Source organism: Microcaecilia unicolor, chromosome 3 (genome assembly GCF_901765095.1).
Source record: "Microcaecilia unicolor chromosome 3, aMicUni1.1, whole genome shotgun sequence".
Classification (NCBI taxonomy): domain Eukaryota; kingdom Metazoa; phylum Chordata; class Amphibia; order Gymnophiona; family Siphonopidae; genus Microcaecilia; species Microcaecilia unicolor.
In genome coordinates this window covers 203,294,766-203,308,479 of record NC_044033.1, presented here as the reverse complement: position 1 = coordinate 203,308,479, position 13,714 = coordinate 203,294,766, and the positions used below count along the sequence as shown (strand labels likewise).

Genomic DNA, 13,714 nt, shown 5'->3' with positions numbered 1-13,714 from the left:
CCCGCATTTAGAGGAGGGGCTAGTCCAGCACTGGCTAAGAGGCCTCGGTTTGAGTGGTCAGACGACGGGGAAGGATTCTCTCCTGTAGGGTCAGAAGGTGCTCTTAGTGAGCTAGGGGATCCTGAGGGGTTTGAGGGTTCTCAGGATCCGGATTTTGTGCTGCCTGGAGAGGATCCTTCCGTAGTGAGAATTTTTCATAGGGAGGAACTTGCGGAGCTCAATGAGCAGGTCACGTCCACCCTTAAGTTTGAACAGCCAGAGGCGGTTTTGGGGGAGGCTAGACAGGTGGATCCCTTGGTTAAGGGTATTCAGCGGCAAGCAAGGTCCTTCCCCATGAACAAGGATCTCTGGGATATGGTGTTTCAAGAGTGGAATTTGACGGACTCTCCCTGTAAAGTTTCTAAGGCGATGGCGAGACTTTATCCTTTTCCACAGGAAGATAGAGATTCCTTTAAGGCACCCACAGTCGATGCTGTGGTGACAGCAGTTACAAAAGCCACGGCCATTCCGGTAGACAGTGGGACAGCTCTCTGTGATCCCCAGGATAGGAGGCTCGAATCCTTTCTCAAGCGGAGTTTCGATTTGTCGGCCCTCACTCTGCAGGCCTCGGTTTGTGGGGGGGCTGGTTGCTCGGGCGTGTTTTCGTTGGGCCGAGAAGCTTCTTGATGATTCGGTGGAGGTTGGGACCTCGGGAGTTCAGGAGTTAGCCAAATTGGAGATGGGATCGTCCTTTTTGTCTGATGCATTTTATGATTTGCTGCGTGCATCGGCCAAAAATATGGCTATGCTGGTGGGGGCACGTAGGGCCCTTTGGTTGCGAGGTTGGGTCGCTGATGCAGCCTCTAAGGCTAAGCTGTGTTCTCTTCCCTTTAAGGGGTCCATGCTTTTTGGTGAGGATTTGGATAAGGCCCCTCGTCTTACGGATTTTCGTCCCAAGGCGGCTACCGGGGGTACTTCCTCCCGAGGACTGTTTGAGGCTTGACGATATAGGCCCGGGAGGACTAGTGGGTCTTATAGAGGTCGGTTCTTCCAGCGCACCCAGTCCTTTCATGGGAATTGTCGCGGAGGGCGTGACTTTTCCGCGGGAGGACAGGTTGCGGGGCGTACTTCGCAATGAAGATGTGCGGGCCCAGGCTCTGGTTCGGGTAGGGGCTCGGCTGAGTCTGTTTTACCAGAACTGGGTCCAAATCACATCAGATCAGTGGGTTCTCGAGGTGGTGCGAATGCACTAAAGTTCGACAGTTCGCCTCCCGAAAGGTTCCTGAAGTCCCCTTGTCATGGGCAGCAGTGCGGGACACGCTGGCTCGTCTAATCAGTCTGGGGGCGGTGGTACCTGTTCCCCCCACTCAGCACCGCTCGGGCTGCTATTCGATCTATTTTGTGGTTCCAAAGAAGGAGGATGCCTTTCGGCCTATCTTAGATCTAAAGAGAGTCAATGCAGCTCTCAAGGTTCCCTCTTTTCACATGGAAACGTTGCAGTCGGTCATTGTCGCGGTTCAGGAAGGAGAGTTTCTCATGTCATTGGATTTGATGGAAGGTTATCTGCACATTCCCATTCGTGCTGCTCATCAACGATTTCTTCGCTTTGCGGTATTAGGGAAGCATTTTCAGTTTTGTGCTCTGCCTTTCAGACTAGCAATGGCTCCCCGAACATTTTCCAAGGTTATGGTTGTAGTGGCGGCGGCCTTGCGGAGGCAAGGGATTCTGGTGCACCCGTACCTGGACGATTGGCTGATTCGGGCCAAGTCCCGGACGGCGAACGAGATGGCTACTGCTCGTGTGGTACAGTTTCTTCAGTCTCTGGGCTGGGTAGTGAACTTCGGCAAGAGTCATCTGGTGCCATCGCAGTCTCTGGAGTATCTGGGGATCCTTTTCGCTACCAGGGTCGAGTGTTCTTGCCGGGTCCTCGGATTCGCAAGTTGCAGGGTCAGATTCGTTGGTTTATGGCGGAATCGGCACCGACGGCCCGGGAATATCTGCAAGTCCTGGGGTTGATGGCGGCCACCATAGAGGTAGTTCCGTGGGCCCGGGCACACATGTGGCAATTGCAGTCAGCTCTTCTCAGTCGTTGGTCACCTGTCTCAGGAGTTGGACATTCGCCTTCAGCTGTCAGTAATCCCACGCCTCAGTCTCCGGTGGTGGCTGGACCCATGCAATATGGAAAAGGGAATGCCGTTGGAGGCCCCGCAGTGGGTGGTCCTCGTCACGGACGCCAGTCTCCAAGGCTGGGGAGCTCATTGTCTCGGGCAGGTAGCTCAAGGTTGCTGGTCTTGGATAGCTCAGTGGGGTCCATCAATTGTTTGGAAACTCGGACCATTCGGTTCGCGCTTCAGGCCTTTCAGAGTCTTCTGGTTCGAAAAGCAGTCCGGGTTTTCTGCGACAACGCCACCGCTGTGGCTTATGTCAACCGTCAGGGGGGCACAAAGAGGCGGTCGCGGAGGAGGCTGCGCTGTTGTGCCAATGGGCGGAGATTCATCTTCTAGCGCTTTCCGCGGCACATGTGGCAGGAGTAGACAACGTGGATGCAGATTATCTGAGCAGGCATACTCTAGACCCCGGAGAGTGGTCTCTACATCGGTCGGTGTTCCTTCGCATTGTGTCGGTCTGGGGGCTTCCCGTGGTGGACCTGATGGCAGCGGCCCACAATGCTCAGGTTCAGAGGTTTTTCAGTCCACGGAGGGATCCTCGAACGGAAGGGATCGACGCTCTTCTGGTGCCCTGGCCTCAGGGGTTGCTGTATGTTTTTCCTCCATGGCCGTTAGTCGGTCGCGTAGTTCAGCGCATCACTTGGCACCCCGGACAGGTGATTTTGATAGCCCCGAATTGGCCGCGTTGGCCGTGGTACGCGGATCTGGTACAGCTGGCAGTAGAGGACCCTTTTCCGTTGTCAGATTCAGTGGTGTTGTGTCAGGGACCGATAATTATGCCAGATTCGGATCGGTTCTCGCTTACGGCCTGGCTCTTGAGAGGCACATGTTAAGGAAGAAAGGTTTTTTGTCCAGAGTCATCGCCACAATGTTAGCTCGCGTATGCAATCCACTTCGTTGGCGTACGTCCGGGTCTGGAGAGTCTTTGAGCATTGGTGCACAGGGAGACAGGTTCTTCCTTCTCACGCGTCGGTAACGGATGTATTGGAGTTTTTGCAGGATGGTATGGACAGGGGTCGGGCCTTGTCCTCTTTGAAAGTACAAGTTGCGGCTTTGTCGTCTTTTCGTGGGAAGGTTCAGGGGAAGTCTTTAGCTTCTAGTCCTGATGTTCGTTTTTTGAAGGGTGTTAAGTTGCTGCGACCGCCCCGGCAGCGGATGGTGCCTCCGTGGGATTTGAATCTCGTTCTGGATGCTTTGGTTAGCCCGCCGTTTGAGCCCTTGGTTTCTGTTTTGGATAAGGATCTTTCCCTAAAGACGGTTTTCTTGGTGGCTATTACTTCAGCTCGGAGGGTGTCGGAGCTTCATGCTTTGTCGTGTAGAGAACCCCTTTTTGTCTTTTTCCAAGGAAAAGGTTTCGTTGTGCCCGGTGCCGTCCTTTTTGCCCAAGGTGGTTTCAGAGTTTCATGTTAATCAAGTCCTTTCCTTGCCAGTTTTGGGTGACTTGGCAGAGGATGCGGAACAGCGTCGTCTGGCAAAGTTAGACGTGCGGAGAGTATTGCGCTGTTATATTTCCAGAACTCGGGAGTATAGAGTTTTGGATCGCTTGTTCGTTCTTCATGGTGGTGCAAAAAAGGGCGTGGCAGCTTCCAAGGCAACAATAGCAAGATGAAGGAGTCGATTGCTTCTGCTAATTTGCTAAAGGGTCGAGTGGTTCCTAAGGAGTTTGCGGCTCATTCTACCAGGGGAATGGCGGCCTCTTGGGCGGAGAGTAGTATGATTCCTCCGTTAGATATTTGTCGAGCGACGGTTTGGTCGTCATTGCATTCCTTTGTTAAGCATTATAGGATTGATGTGCATGCCAAGGAACAGGCAGGCTTTGGGGCTGCAGTGTTGACCTCTGGCCTTCGTGGATCCCGCCCGTAGGGTCTTTACTGCTTTGGTACGTCCCACGCGTCTTGACCAGTCTGGAGGGTTGTGGAGGAAGGTGAAATTAGATCTTACCTGCTAATTTTCTTTCCTCTAGACCCTCCAGACCGGTCAAGGCCCGCCCTGTCTGTATTGTAGACCAAGAGGTATGCTTTGTTTGTTGATTACCTCTTGGCAGCTGTTGATGGTGGTGTCTATGGTTTCAGACTCTGTTTTTACCAGTTTTGTTGGTATGAGTCTGGGCAGGTGTGACCGAGTTTTGGTAGTCCACCTGTGGAAGCACACACGACAAACGGACACAGTGAGAGAAATGAAGAAAGTGTCCAGTTGGCAGTGACCACGTACAGGGTTGCTAGTTATTGTTTCTCTGCTTTGTTAGGTTTATACTGGCTAGTGGATGTACTGCACAGGTTATATATACAGTATTCAAAAGCTCAGTGTTTCTCAGTCTCCCTCTGCTGGTAGGAGGACATAACCCACGCGTCTTGACCAGTCTGGAGGGTCTAGAGGAAAGAAAATTAGCAGGTAAGATCTAATTTCACCTTTCAGTACCCTTCTCCACCACCGCCAACTCCAGGCTCCGCCCTTTCTGCCTCACCTCACCCCATGCTTGGAACAAACTCTCTGAGCCCATACGCCAGGCCCCCTCCTTGCCCATCTTCAAATCATTGCTCAAAGCCCACCTCTTCAATGTCGCCTTCGGCACCTAACCACTACACCTCTACTCAGGAAATCTAGACTGCCCCAACTTGACATTTCCTCCTTTAGATTGTAAGCGCCTTTGAGCAGGGACCATCCTTCTTTGTTAATTTGTACAGCGCTGCATAACCCTAGTAGCACTCTAGAAATGTTGTAGTAGTCACAAATATTTTAATAGTAAATAATGAGGGGTAATTTTGCATAAGGCGTACCAGCGCTGCATAAATTCAGAGTAAGTGGTACTTATGAGCATGCTTTCCAAATGAACTAGTTCATGTGTATGTGGTATAGTACCAATTGGAAAAGGGGACATAACATCTGAGAGGGCAGCATGTAGACATGTCACCCATGCATCTTACAGAATACTATCATATGTGAATGTTTGAGCATGTAGGCGTATCCTCCTACACCTGCCGTGCCGACTTAGCATAAACAGGCATGCCTTCTTTTTGGTGCACCTCTACAGGTTTGTGCTAGTATTCTGTAAATGGCCTCAAAGCCAGGGGCAGACTGACCACTGGAACAATAGAGCAATACCCGAGGGCCCACAACCCATTGTTCGCCCTAGTGGGGGAATATATGCCCTATGAAGCACAGTTATTCATCCACAGGTTAAAAAAAATCATAAGAACATAAGAGTAGCCATACTGGGTCAGACCAATGGTCCATCTAGCTCAGTATCCTGTTTTCCAAACAGTGGCCAAGCCAGGTCACATGTATCTGACAGAAACCCAAATCGTGGCAACACTCCAGAACCCCAAAGAATAGCAAGATTCCATAAAGAGTCTCAAAGAGTAGCAAGATTCTGGAACCCTAAAGAGTAGCAACATTCCACACTACAAATCCCAGGGCAAGCAGTTGCTTCCCATGTCTGCCTCAATAGCAGACTATGGACTTTTCCTCCAGGAATTTGTCCAAACCTTTTTTAAACCCACACACGCTAACCACTGTTACCACCTCCTCCAGCAAAGAGTTCCAGACCTTAACTAAGTTGTTGAGTGAAAAAATGTTTCCTCTTAAGAGCAGCATATAAATGCTTTTAAATAAATATAATCTTAATAACTAAATTCCAACAAACAAAACACTATCGAGGAATGGTTTTTCAGAAGAGAAATTTAATCTAAATTTACATTCATCTAAAGTACAATAACCAACATATGTTCACTGAAAAAGGTTAAAAGGTGGCAACAATTCTCAAAAGTCCTTTCTCAATCCCATAGAAAGGGAGAGGGGTGCAGTCATCAAAATTCAAAGAGGTAAAAACTATTGTAATGCTCAGACTTCCTACACAAGAAAACTTTAAACAGTTTTAAGGAAAAAAAGTGAAGAATTTAATGAGTCTATACATAAAAAAGCAACAGTGAATGAAGACTTGAAATTATACAGGACACAATTCTGACCACTTTCACTACAAATACACATTTCATTCTCTTTCAGCAACAATGAATACACGTTACTTTTGTATATTTTATCAAGACTGTCCCATCACAGAAACTATCAGGTTCATGAGATGGGGCAGAAAGAGGCTTTTGACCAGGAAGCCCAAGTGGTACGGATATCACCCATTCCAGTGGGTGAGGGGAAGAGGAGGACCAGAGGAGTTAGCAGCAGATTACGCTCCGATTTCATCAACAGACTTTCTTTGTGGTTTCTCCTTCTGAACGCTGCATTAGATGCCATGGCTGCCCACTGCAGACAGCCATTTCTTGAATCTGTTTTTCTACCACCTCCTCCCACCCCTTCGGCCAAAGTATAACTAAAATAAAAGTTAGGCCTATGCCTAGACCAAATACATTCAAATATGCCTCATGAAGATTTATTCTGAATACCCTAAGTCGTCAAACCTAGCCACCTCTCTGTTAAAGGAATGTGTACATGGGTTGATGAACCCCTGGGATAAGAGGAGATCACATAGTTGTAAACAGCAATTTAAAAAATCCAGAACAAGTCATTCACCTGTAAAAAAGGCAATATTTAATTAGACAGCAAATAACGTTCCTGAACAGCTTATTCACTGAGACTGACTGTTTTGATTTGCATCTTAAAAGATTATCATTCACACCTCCTTTCGAATCCAACCTAAGAGATGGCTGTGATCCTTCAAGATAGCAATGCTAGAAATACATTAGCAGTCAACTTCCTGGATGAGCAGAGAGGGGTTGGTGGACAGTAAGGACTGTGCTTGCTATGAGAATGCAGATGCATTAAATATTCCCTACAATTATATTAAAATTTTCTTCTAGGTAACATCACCCAGTTTTAAGCTATTCAGCCATTTTCAAAGAAAATGATGCAGGCTGCACTGTGCAGGAGAAAAAAAAGCAAAAACTCACTTTAAAATTAGCAATGCTCCATCTACAAAAATGAGATGGTAGCTAAGTGTGCAAGGCTGCCCATGACACAAATAAAAACTAGCTTTTGATGAGACAAGATGGCAGCACAAGTACAGCTGAGTCCCATTAACCGTCAATTATTTCAATTAGGGATGTTCATTTCATTTAAGGGGCATGAGGTTATGGAGGAAAGAACATTACATGTATTGCCGCTCCCTCTTGCCCCTGTCCTCTCTTAATTCCCTCAGAAAATAATTACTGAAGCAGAAAGAGAAAGACATAACCCGTTGACTGAACACAGCCAGTCATTCTACAGACTCACCTGTGTTTCTGTCTAAGTTAAAATCAACATATATCAGGTTAGATGTCCTATACAGAATTAAATTTTCCTTGTTCTCAAAACAACTCCCTTTCTTAAAACTTCTTCTCTTTTTACCAGCCTATAGTAGGCAAGTGCAAAAGAAAACTAGGAACTCCACCTTCCAACCATGCACAAAGTTCCCAAACTCACTCCCTTCTAAATAAAAATACAAGAACAAAAAAAAAAAGATCAAGGCAATCATCTTTGGCCTACATTATGTTCAGTCAATTATTATTTCTTTTTTGGGGGGAGGGAAGGGGTCCCAGGCTGGCTAGTAGGGGTGGGTGAAAGAAAAGTAAGAAAAATAAAATGTCTGGCTCAGGCGAATTTTAACATCATGTCTCAGGAACAAACCTGTCAACGTTTCAAGACTACCTGACCCATTGTCTCTTCAGACCCTTTCAGCAGCAGCTCTGCCAACACCAACATACTTCCGTCACTCATGTAGTGTGCCAGCTTAAACCTAGAACTGTGCATCCTTCCTGCCTACCCCTTTCCCCACTCCCATCAATAGCAGGCCCCATCCCCACCCATCCACCTTGGTCTGGACCTGTGGATTCCTGGGGATGCTGCAGGACCTTGGTAGCAAAAGCACACAGCTGTTTGATTAAACACATACACGCACACCCACACACACGCATATATATATATACACATATATATATATATATTTAATTTTCTTTTTATACTGGTTTAAGTGTCACTTTGTAACAGTTATTGAGCTGCGCCTTTGGAGCTGGAACAGATGGAGGGAGCATTTAAGAAGCAAACGTGGCGGGGGAGGAGGAACAAAGTATTAAGTTTGGAATGCTAGTGCTTTGAAAACCCCAAGCGGTGTCACTGAGCCGCAGCCAGTGCGTCCGGTGTCCGGCTTGCCTCACGCCGGGGGCTTGCTTTGGAGAAATTCATATCCAGGATGTGCCTTTGGAGGTGTCGTACCCACTCCTCCTGGATGGAGAGGGGACCCTGGAATTCCACATCACAGAATCTAAAAAAGTAAAAGGAGGGAGAAAGTGAGAGTAGGACATGGGACGAACTCATCTAATTTTCTAAGGCAAAATTTATACCTCAGTTATATAAACATTTTCATAAAGAGCATAGATGGAGTGCAAAATGTGTCAGTGCGCTCCATGTTGGTCCTGCCCCACTGTATTTCCCTAAATATGCCCACCCATTTCTGAGGCAAGTAAAATGTGAAATACATACTCTGCTTAGTATAGAAGGTGAAGTCTGAACATATATGAAAAATTCTCAAATGGACAATAGTCAAACTCATGGTCAACGTCTGCCACCACTGCCCAGCTCATAATTCATCCACTTTCAGTATCTGTGGTGTCTAATACAAACATATATATATTTTTTCCTATCTTAACAATGGAAACAAAGGAGAAATTAGATCTTACCTGCTAATTTGCTTTCCTTTAGTCCCTCCGGACCAGACCAGGATTGGACTGATGGGTTGTGTACGCCTACCAGCAGGTGGAGACTGAGAAAATTCTAAGACTAGAGAGCCAATGAGAGCCCTGGCCATATGACCCTAGCCTCAGTATTTGACTAACAAAGCAGGGAAGAAATAAAGAAAGACCACCCTTCTGTGCCTCATGGAATCAAAGCAGCCACAAAGCACTCATTAAATGTGCTTAAACAACAGTAATGCAGTGTATAAGAACTCACCAGCAACTCTCACCAGAGAAGTGGTATGGCCCACGTAAAGTTTAATATATATATACCAGCATCTGAGCTCACCAGTGACTCTCACCAGAGACGTGGTATGGCCCACTTAAATTTTTACATATATATTAGCAGCATCTGTTTTTTTATTTATTTATTTATTTAATTACTCCGTGTGTGGTAAAGAAGAAATCACTTCCACACCTAAGAAAGAAATCTGAATAGTTGAGCAAACATGGGAGGGGCCTGGTCTGGTCCGGAGGAATTAAAGGAAAGCAAATTAGCAGGTAAGAAATTTATCCTTCCTTAGCGTCCCTTCAGACCGGACCAGGATTGGACTGATGGGAAGTACCAAAGCAGTAATCTTAAGGGAGGGACCCGATGTAACCCGCTGAGAATACTTGAGTTGCAAAGACCGCCTCTTGGCGACAATGAACATGTAGTCTGTATTAATCAGACAACGAATGAAGCTAAGCCCATGATGCCACTTTACAAATGTGTAGTCTCCACCTGCTGGTAGGCGAGCACAACCCATCAGTCCAATCCTGGTCCGGTCCGGAGGGACGCTAAGGAAGAACTCACTTCCACGCCTAAGAAAGAAATCTGAATAGTTGAGCAAACATAGGAGGGGCCTGGTCTGGTCCGGAGGAATTAAAGGAAAGCAAATTAGCAGGTAAGAAATTTATCCTTCCTTAGCGTCCCTTCAGACCGGACCAGGATTGGACTGATGGGAAGTACCAAAGCAGTAATCTTAAGGGAGGGACCCGATGAAACCCGCTGAGAATACTTGAGTTGCAAAGACCGCCTCTTGGCGACAATGAACATGTAGTCTGTATTAATCAGACAACGAATGAAGCTAAGCCCATGATGCCACTTTACAAATGTGCGTCGAGGGCATTAAAAATCGGTCAGCCAAAGAACAAAACGCTTCTCAAGATGTGCAATATGGTTTAACAGACTCTGGAACTGCTCTCCCTGAGAGAAGACCAATAGAAGATCTCATTTCCTTAATCCATTGAGATATAGTGGGTCAGAAACGACCAAACCCTTACACCGACTAGCTAGAAGGACAAAAAGAGGATCCGAGCGCCGAAAATGTTCAATAGCTGCCAACTAGCATGTAACAGCTCTCTTAACATGTAAGAGCTCTCTTAATATTTAAAGAATTAATTTCCAGTGAAGACCCAGAAGAAAAAACTGATTGGGAAAAATGAAAACGTGAAAGTACGGTAGACAGAAAAGATAAAAACGTGAAACTACGGTAGACAGAAAAGAAGGAACCAGATGTAGAAGTACTCCAGACATAGACCTACTTGCTCCTTGGAAAAAATTCCAAAAAGAAAAAAAAACAGAGACCTGCATGAAAAAAACTTGCAGCTCCGAAGCAATGGCTACTAAAAACACTGTCTCAAGAGAGAAACCTTTAATGGAAACAAAAAGAGAATAGCCCAAAAGGAAAATAAGATTGAGATTTCAAGATGAAAAAAAAAAAAAAAAAAGTTTTCTCGGAATGTCAGGAGAAAGAGACTAAGTACCTTGAGGAAAACGAGAGACCTCCAAAAAGACGGGACAAGAAGTTACCCCGTATCCAACCTGAGAAACAGGAAAGAACTGCCACCTGCAGGAGAAGACAAAAGAGAGAAATACTTTATGAAAACCAGCATATGAACAACAATCTTCAAAAAAAATACACCAAGAACGAATATGAGAGAGAAAGAGAGAGAGATGGCTTGACGACGGAACCGCAGCATAGTAACAATTAGTGAAGCGGAAAATGCTCTCTTAGTTAATGAAGCCCTTAGAAGAGCTAAACCATAAGACATAAAGAAGCGTGGTATGGATAGAAGGTCCTAGCGAACAGTAAGATGCAGAGGAGACGCCGAGGAAGATCTGCGTACCACGGCCGTCAGGCCCCATTTGGAGCTACCAGGACTACCGGACCCCCATGTGTCTCGATCTTATGTAAAATATGACCCAAGAGAAGCTATGGAGGAAACACATAGAGAAGCCCGGAAAACCACTGCTTTAAGAGGACATCTACCTCTGCCGCGTCTTTTCGGCGACAGAAGAAGCGAGGAACCTGTGAGGAGAGAGAGAGAGAGCAAAAAAAGTTCTAGAACTGAACCCATAGAGCTACTATCAGTTGAAAACGCTCAAGAGCTGAGAGTCAAATCCCCCGGATCTAGGGAGATAAGAGAGAAAAATCCGCTTTGGAAGGCTGAAAATGGCAGTAGGGTGAATGTTTACCCATGCCAAGAAACTCGCTGTCTGTCGCCTGAAGAGAAGATTCTTCATCTCGGTTTGACGGATGACATAGGCCATTGCCATGGAACGAAACTCCTCCACAGCTAAACAAATTGCTCTGAATTCCAAGAAATCGAAGGAGTGGCCGAAGGACACCACAGAACATGCGGTAGCCTGCCTAAATAAAACTAAGGGTATACCTGCAGTGAGATTCGCCAACCTTAACCACAAGAGACTGCTGTGCTGCTGGGAATGCAGAGACCACCTCCGCTGAAGGGATTCCGTCCGAGAAGAATATCTGGATAGGAGAGAAAATTAGAGAGACCTCCAGAAAGGTCTGGCCCAGGAAATTACCTCTATAGTCGCTGCCAAGAGACCGAACCTGAATATAATGTGGGACATAAAGAACGCAACCTAGAAGTAATCCTTGAAACTGAGATCGCAGCTGGAGAACTGTGCCCTGGGGAACAAAAGACCCACGACCGCACGCCGTGTGAAAGGTAACCCCTAAATAATCTAGAGACTGCAAAGTAATCAGATGGCTCTTGACCACTTTTACTAGCCAACAGGGTGCCACTCAGTCTGAGACCTGCCGAGTCTCTTGATAAGAAGTTTCCCTGAATAGCCAGTCCTCTAGATACGGGAAACTAAAATTCCCCCTTTCCTGAGAGCTACTGCCCAGTACCAGAACTTTGGTGAAAGTGAGAGGGGCTGCTGCGAAACCAAACTGTAGAGGCCGAAACCGAAAACTGGTGTCCCAGAACCGCAAACCGCACAAGAGATTTGGAGACCGGTCCTATGCAGATAAACTGCCTGCAGATCGAAGACCGTTAAAACAGTGTCCTGCACGAACCACCACTATGACGGATCGAAGGGCCTCTATACAACTGAGGGCCTTGCTATCTAAAATAAGACAAAGGAACCTTCTCTCCTTCCTGGGGACTACAAGACCCAAGGCATAACGTTCATGCCCGTACTGTAAAGAAGGGAGTGGGCAAACAGCTTGAAAATCGAAGAGCCTCTGGCAATTGTCTCCTACTGTGTCTGCAGTGCCGTGATAGCGACAGGTAGCCTGTAAACAGATGTCTGAACAAAACTTGACAAAGTGTAAGGCAGAGCCTCCCCAATGGACAGAGGAAATAGAGACCCTCCTGAGCTACAGAAAGCGTAAAAACAGGGGTCCTAAACTACAAAACCTCACATGATCCAGTTAGGTCCTAGGCCACTGACCACATATGGGCAGATAGCGAAGTATGCAAAGGGTGCCATCCACATATTACTTCCTCCCCTGAAGTCAGAGAGGTGACAACAGAAAATTAAACATGAACTCAAAGAAAACATGTCATACACGAGAAGGAATAGAAGTGCCAGAAATGGCTATAGTCCCTTGATAAAATACCAGCCACTGTAGTTGCACAATATAGTTAATTTATACTATTGAAACAACTATGTTATGAGAAGAAATATACAACCAAAGCACAGTCAAAAAGAGAAAGAGCACGGGTGTGCAGCTCATGAGACTGCAAAAAGCAATTCCCAAGGGAAAACCTTGCAACTAGATTTAAAGAAAAAAACAATCGTTCTGTCCCTGAGATGTGACCCAGCCAAAAATGAGGTCACATCCTTACAGACAAAGGATAATCAGATTAAAGAACCTGCAGAAGGTATTGTAATGCAAAAAGGATGCAAGATCACTCAGTACTATGAAAGACTACAGTAGAATCTGCACCAGAGAAAGCCAGCAAACCAGTATGTCTGTCTGGAGGAGAAAAACATGTTAATGAGGGCATTGAAAATTTAATGCAAATGTCCCAATGAGATTCAGAACTCATCCAGAATGCTAAAATAAAATGTAACTAGAAAAAAACTAGCTCTCCCGGAGGCAACAAGAAGCAAATAAACACTACTGACAGTAGTCTGGCCATGCATGAAGCAGAATGCAGGAAACAGCAGAAAGCTAGCTCTCCCAGAGACAAGAAGAAGCAAATCACGTTCCGACACTAGTCTGGGCAAGCCTGATCATGCACGAAGCAGAACGCAAGAAATAGCAAAACTGCAAGATAGAACTCGGAAATACAATACCCAGTTTGCTACTGCTCCGGTACAAAAAACCTGAGATGCAGGTAAGGAGAAATTAGATCTGCGAGCACAACCCATCAGTTCAATCCTGGTCCGGTCTGGAGGGAAGCTAAAGAATAGAGAAATTGCAGGCAGACTCAGGAAGGACCTGCTAGAATGTGCGCTCTGGTTGGTTTTTTTGTTGTTTTTTTTTACAAAACAGTGTGAAGAGCGGAGCTCACCCGACGTCTGCTAAGGCAAGCAAGGCACTGAAAGAAAATTGTAATGGCGGCTGCCCACAAAGTTTCCCGCCTAAGAGAATTTGATGACTAAGC

The 13,714-nt window shown here is 46.3% G+C and overlaps 1 protein-coding gene across 1 annotated transcript in view; it reads right to left on the bottom strand.

Annotated features, from left to right (window-relative positions):
- Positions 1-5,847: 5,847 nt before the first annotated feature.
- The window catches only part of WIZ (WIZ zinc finger), a 121,537-nt gene continuing 113,670 nt past the window's right edge, over positions 5,848-13,714 (bottom strand). The window contains 1 exon segment of the mRNA XM_030197173.1: positions 5,848-8,394. Within this exon segment, the coding sequence (XP_030053033.1) occupies positions 8,244-8,394 (151 nt within the window). The 3' untranslated portion in view covers positions 5,848-8,243.